Here is a 7,180-nt window from a genome sequence, read left to right on the forward strand (position 1 = left end):
AAGGAGAGAGGGAACACCCTGCCTAGTGTTCAACCTTCCCAAGTTCTCTCACGTCACCCCGCTCCTCCTCACACTCCTCTGGCTTCCAGTTGAAGCTCCCATCCACTACAAGACCATGGTACTTACCTACAGAACAGCAAGAGGATCTGCCCCTCCCTACCTTCACCCCAACCCATCGAAGCCTTTCTAACTACCCACCCAGAAGGTAGATTATATTGAAAGTATGATTATTTGAATACCAGGAAGTTTGAAATGGTGAGTCATTGGCGTTGTGATCGTGGCAGCAATCCAATTTGCCCCAGTGTGACACCAGAGCCAGCCCCTGGCGACTGTTGTCCCTGAGAAACCAACTACCTTAATTTATCTGAGAAAGTCGCTATGGAGACAGCTCCCACAGGGACCGCTGCTGAGACAGCTACCACAGAGACCGCTATGGAGACAGCTACGACAGAGACCGCTATGGAGACAGCTACCACAGAGACCGCTATGGAGACAGCTACCACAGAGACCGCTATGGAGACAGCTACCACAGAGACCGCTATGGAGACAGCTACCACAGAGACCGCTATGGAGACAGCTACCACAGAGACCGCTATGGAGACAGCTACCACAGAGACCGCTATGGAGACAGCTACCACAGAGACCGCTATGGAGACAGCTACCACAGAGACCGCTATGGAGACAGCTACCACAGAGACCGCTATGGAGACAGCTACCACAGAGACAGCTATGGAGACAGCTACCACAGAGACCGCTGCTGAGACAGCTACCACAGAGACCGCTATGGAGACAGCTACCACAGAGACCGCTGCTGAGACAGCTACCACAGAGACCGCGATGGAGACAGCTACCACAGAGACCACTGCTGAGACAGCTACCGCAGAGACCACTGCTGAGACAGCTACCACAGAGATCGCGATGGAGACAGCTACCACAGAGACCACTGCTGAGACAGCTACCGCAGAGACCACTGCTGAGACAGCTACCGCAGAGACCGCTGCTGAGACAGCTACCACAGAGACCACTGCTGAGACAGCTACCACAGAGACCGCTGCTGAGACAGCTACCACAGAGACTGCTATGGAGACAGCTACCACAGAGACCACTGCTGAGACAGCTACCACAGAGACCGCTGCTGAGACAGCTACCACAGAGACCACTGCTGAGACAGCTACCACAGAGACCGCTGCTGAGACAGCTACCACAGAGACCACTGCTGAGACAGCTACCACAGAGACCGCTATGGAGACAGCTACCACAGAGACCGCTGCTGAGACAGCTACCACAGAGACCACTGCTGAGACAGCTACCGCAGAGACCGCTGCTGAGACAGCTACCACAGAGACCGCTATGGAGACAGCTACCACAGAGACCGCTGCTGAGACAGCTACCACAGAGACCTCTATGGAGACAGCTACCACAGAGACCGCTATGGAGACAGCTACCACAGAGACCGCTATGGAGACAGCTACCGCAGAGACCACTGCTGAGACAGCTACCGCAGAGACCGCTGCTGAGACAGCTACCACAGAGACCACTGCTGAGACAGCTACCACAGAGACCACTGCTGAGACAGCTACCACAGGGACCACTGCTGAGACAGCTATGGAGACAGCTACCACAGGGACCGCTGCTGAGACAGCTACCACAGAGACCGCTATGGAGACAGCTACCACAGAGACCGCTATGGAGACAGCTACCACAGAGACCGCTATGGAGACAGCTACCACAGAGACCGCTATGGAGACAGCTACCACAGAGACCGCTATGGAGACAGCTACCACAGAGACAGCTATGGAGACAGCTACCACAGAGACCGCTGCTGAGACAGCTACCACAGAGACCGCTATGGAGACAGCTACCACAGAGACCGCTGCTGAGACAGCTACCACAGAGACCGCGATGGAGACAGCTACCACAGAGACCACTGCTGAGACAGCTACCGCAGAGACCACTGCTGAGACAGCTACCACAGAGATCGCGATGGAGACAGCTACCACAGAGACCACTGCTGAGACAGCTACCGCAGAGACCACTGCTGAGACAGCTACCGCAGAGACCGCTGCTGAGACAGCTACCACAGAGACCACTGCTGAGACAGCTACCACAGAGACCGCTGCTGAGACAGCTACCACAGAGACTGCTATGGAGACAGCTACCACAGAGACCACTGCTGAGACAGCTACCACAGAGACCGCTGCTGAGACAGCTACCACAGAGACCACTGCTGAGACAGCTACCACAGAGACCGCTGCTGAGACAGCTACCACAGAGACCACTGCTGAGACAGCTACCACAGAGACCGCTATGGAGACAGCTACCACAGAGACCGCTGCTGAGACAGCTACCACAGAGACCACTGCTGAGACAGCTACCGCAGAGACCGCTGCTGAGACAGCTACCACAGAGACCGCTATGGAGACAGCTACCACAGAGACCGCTGCTGAGACAGCTACCACAGAGACCGCTATGGAGACAGCTACCACAGAGACCGCGATGGAGACAGCTACCACAGAGACCACTGCTGAGACAGCTACCGCAGAGACCACTGCTGAGACAGCTACCACAGAGATCGCGATGGAGACAGCTACCACAGAGACCACTGCTGAGACAGCTACCGCAGAGACCACTGCTGAGACAGCTACCGCAGAGACCGCTGCTGAGACAGCTACCACAGAGACCACTGCTGAGACAGCTACCACAGAGACCGCTGCTGAGACAGCTACCACAGAGACTGCTATGGAGACAGCTACCACAGAGACCACTGCTGAGACAGCTACCACAGAGACCGCTGCTGAGACAGCTACCACAGAGACCACTGCTGAGACAGCTACCACAGAGACCGCTGCTGAGACAGCTACCACAGAGACCACTGCTGAGACAGCTACCACAGAGACCGCTATGGAGACAGCTACCACAGAGACCGCTGCTGAGACAGCTACCACAGAGACCACTGCTGAGACAGCTACCGCAGAGACCGCTGCTGAGACAGCTACCACAGAGACCGCTATGGAGACAGCTACCACAGAGACCGCTGCTGAGACAGCTACCACAGAGACCGCTATGGAGACAGCTACCACAGAGACCGCTATGGAGACAGCTACCGCAGAGACCACTGCTGAGACAGCTACCGCAGAGACCGCTGCTGAGACAGCTACCACAGAGACCACTGCTGAGACAGCTACCACAGAGACCACTGCTGAGACAGCTACCACAGGGACCACTGCTGAGACAGCTATGGAGACAGCTACCACAGGGACCGCTGCTGAGACAGCTACCACAGAGACCGCTATGGAGACAGCTACCACAGAGACCGCTATGGAGACAGCTACCACAGAGACCGCTGCTGAGACAGCTTACACAGAGACTGCCAAGGAGACAGCTTGATAATATGTTACCTTTTATGCCGGGAGGTACACTGGGACAAGCCCTTAACCAACTATCCCGGGCGGTGCGCTCAGACAAGCCCTTAACCAACTATGCTGGGCGGTGCGCTCAGACAAGCCCTTAACCAACTATCCCGGGCGGTGCGCTCAGACAAGCCCTTAACCAACTATGCTGGGCGGTGCGCTCGGACAAGTCCTTAACCAACCATGCAGTGTTAAGAAATTAGAATGGTGTGTAGACCGGCCTTCATTTATGTTCAACGGGCTCGATTTACATTTCCATAAAATACTGTATGTAAAATGTGTCCTTCCAACTTGTTCAGCTCAAAGCAGTAAACATCCATTGTGATGAAAACCTTGTTTCATTAATGTTTGTTCAAGATAAACATGATTTATTCCATCCATGTCTTGACTTTCATTTATTTTTTGTTTACAAAAATCCCTTTTAATTTTTTTTTTTTTATGAATAGCGCTTTTATTGATCAATGTGATCTAGCAGAGGTAAATGGAAAATGATTAACCATGTGTGCTGACTAAATTGCTTTTAATTAATATAAGTCAACATCTAAGTATAAAGTCATTTTTCACCAATTGTTCTGGCTGTATTGTTTGAAAAACCCCAATAACAAAACAAGGGTTGAGCAAATAGATTGCAAATCTTTACAACGGGAGTATGTCCTACCTGGCTGGCAGGAAAATGAACCACAGGAAAAGTGTCCTCCGTTTGCTATTTAAGTGCAGAGATCACATGTATTTTTTCAGGCTGACCCTGTTTTCCCAGACAGTTGCATGATAATGGTCCATTCCAAATACAAAACAAATTTCACACACAAATTGCTTAGTAAATGTAAAGACTAGATTAAATCAAGAATAGTATGATGGGTGACACTATTATTCAAATGAAGCACATTAATCCGCTTTACAGTGGGTTTTGGGGAAGATAATAGTTTGGGGAAGATAATTTTCACCATAAAAATGCACTTTTATAATATAAGCATTACTTGCATAATCACAGTTGTGGTCACATTTGATAAGGTTTTTTCACGTTAATGCAACATTTCCTGATTAAATCCTACGGCCGTGTCCGCATTGCTACGCTTATAATGTGAAGAAATAACCTCAATGTTTATAAACATTTTAAGCTAAACGTTAAACTAATCTGTTGCGTCAGCCTCATTGTGTAGCAAAGTGTTCTTGATGCTAGTGATTGTACTAATATGGGATCTACCGCATCCCACAACTGTCCCAGACTATGTTTTAATATGGGATCTATCACATCCCACAACTGTCCCAGACTATGTTTTAATATGGGGATCTACCGCATCCCACAACTGTCCCAGACTATGTTTTAATATGGGATCTACCGCATCCCACAACTGTCCCAGACTATGTTTTAATATGGGATCTACCGCATCCCACAACTGTCCCAGACTATGTTTTAATATGGGATCTACCGCATCCCACAACTGTCCCAGACTATGTTTTAATATGGGATCTACCGCATCCCACAACTGTCCCAGACTATGTTTTAATATGGGATCTACCGCATCCCACTACTGTCCCAGACTATGTTTTAATATGGGATCTACCGCATCCCACAACAGTCCCAGACTATGTTTTAATATGGGATCTATCGCATCCCACTACTGTCCCAGACTATGTTTTAATATGGGATCTACCGCATCCCACAACTGTCCCAGACTATGTTTTAATATGGGATCTACCGCATCCCACTACTGTCCCAGACTATGTTTTAATATGGGATCTACCGCATCCCACTACTGTCCCAGACTATGTTTTAATATGGGATCTACCGCATCCCACTACTGTCCCAGACTATGTTTTAATATGGGATCTACCGCATCCCACTACTGTCCCAGACTATGTTTTAATATGGGATCTACCGCATCCCACAACTGTCCCAGACTATGTTTTAATATGGGATCTACCGCATCCCACAACTGTCCCAGACTATGTTTTAATATGGGATCTACCGCATCCCACAACTGTCCCAGACTATGTTTTAATATGGGATCTACCGCATCCCACAACTGTCCCAGACTATGTTTTAATATGGGATCTACCGCATCCCACTACTGTCCCAGACTATGTTTTAATTTGGGATCTACCACATCCCACAACTGTCCCAGACTATGTTTTAATATGGGATCTACCGCATCCCACAACTGTCCCAGACTATGTTTTAATATGGGATCTACCGCATCCCACAACTGTCCCAGACTATGTTTTAATATGGGATCTACCGCATCCCACAACTGTCCCAGACTATGTTTTAATATGGGATCTACCGCATCCCACTACTGTCCCAGACTATGTTTTAATATGGGATCTACCGCATCCCACTACTGTCCCAGACTATGTTTTAATTTGGGATCTACCGCATCCCACAACTGTCCCAGACTATGTTTTAATATGGGATCTACCGCATCCCACTACTGTCCCAGACTATGTTTTAATATGGGATCTACCGCATCCCACAACTGTCCCAGACTATGTTTTAATATGGGATCTACCGCATCCCACTACTGTCCCAGACTATGTTTTAATATGGGATCTACCGCATCCCACAACTGTCCCAGACTATGTTTTAATATGGGGATCTATCACATCCCACAACTGTCCCAGACTATGTTTTAATATGGGATCTACCGCATCCCACAACTGTCCCAGACTATGTTTTAATATGGGATCTACCGCATCCCACAACTGTCCCAGACTATGTTTTAATATGGGATCTACCGCATCCCACAACTGTCCCAGACTATGTTTTAATATGGGATCTACCGCATCCCACAACTGTCCCAGACTATGTTTTAATATGGGATCTACCGCATCCCACTACTGTCCCAGACTATGTTTTAATATGGGATCTACCGCATCCCACAACTGTCCCAGACTATGTTTTAATATGGGATCTGCCGCATCCCACAACTGTCCCAGACTATGTTTTAATATGGGATCTACCGCATCCCACAACTGTCCCAGACTATGTTTTAATATGGGATCTACCGCATCCCACAACTGTCCCAGACTATGTTTTAATATGGGATCTACCGCATCCCACTACTGTCCCAGACTATGTTTTAATATGGGATCTACCGCATCCCACAACTGTCCCAGACTATGTTTGGAATATTTATTTATCGCACAGAATAGAATCTTGTTGGCTGTCGGGAAAATAGATGTGGACAGTTCTTCCAATGTCTTCAACATGCACATTGGGAATTGGAAAAGGACACACGTTGTTGCAACACGGATGTGTCTGTCTTCACTCTAAGCCCAGTGTTTGTAGAACAACTAAAGTCACATAAATGAAGCATCTAGGAGCACCAGTTTCTTTGTTGACCGATCAACACAGAATAGCCGCACATGCAACACTCCCTTAAATCCTTTGGATAAAATATCCTTTCTATTTTATTCAGCTTTGTTTAATTGTATTCTTCATACTATCAAATAATATAAAATAATTCCCACGACATTCTAAGCAAATCTTGTCTGCTAAATTAACTAGTGTAGCCCACAGCCATATGGCATAGCCAGATCAGGACCTAATATAAGGTTGGTGTTTCAGAACTCAGAGTATTCTGTTCTTCTGAAATATACTACATTTTCTCCATGTGATGTTTCTTTAGAGCTGTCTAAAATAAATAATGTATTTGTTGTGAAGGTGTAGGCTACATTAAATGGAAAAATTATATTGATAAATCATTTATTTATTATGAAGGTGTAGGCTATATCAAATTGATTTATTCGACTTTTGGAAGCCAGGAGAT

General features: G+C 47.9%; 1 protein-coding gene across 1 annotated transcript; it reads left to right on the forward strand.

The window, feature by feature from the left end:
• Positions 1-378: 378 nt before the first annotated feature.
• LOC139390479 (mucin-22-like) lies at positions 379-3,387 on the forward strand. Its single transcript, XM_071137611.1, has one exon. The coding sequence runs from the start codon at positions 379-381 to the stop codon at positions 3,385-3,387; it is 3,009 nt and encodes a 1,002-aa protein (XP_070993712.1).
• Positions 3,388-7,180: the final 3,793 nt, after the last annotated feature.

Source organism: Oncorhynchus clarkii, chromosome 31 (assembly GCF_045791955.1).
Source record: "Oncorhynchus clarkii lewisi isolate Uvic-CL-2024 chromosome 31, UVic_Ocla_1.0, whole genome shotgun sequence".
Classification (NCBI taxonomy): Eukaryota; Metazoa; Chordata; class Actinopteri; order Salmoniformes; family Salmonidae; genus Oncorhynchus; species Oncorhynchus clarkii.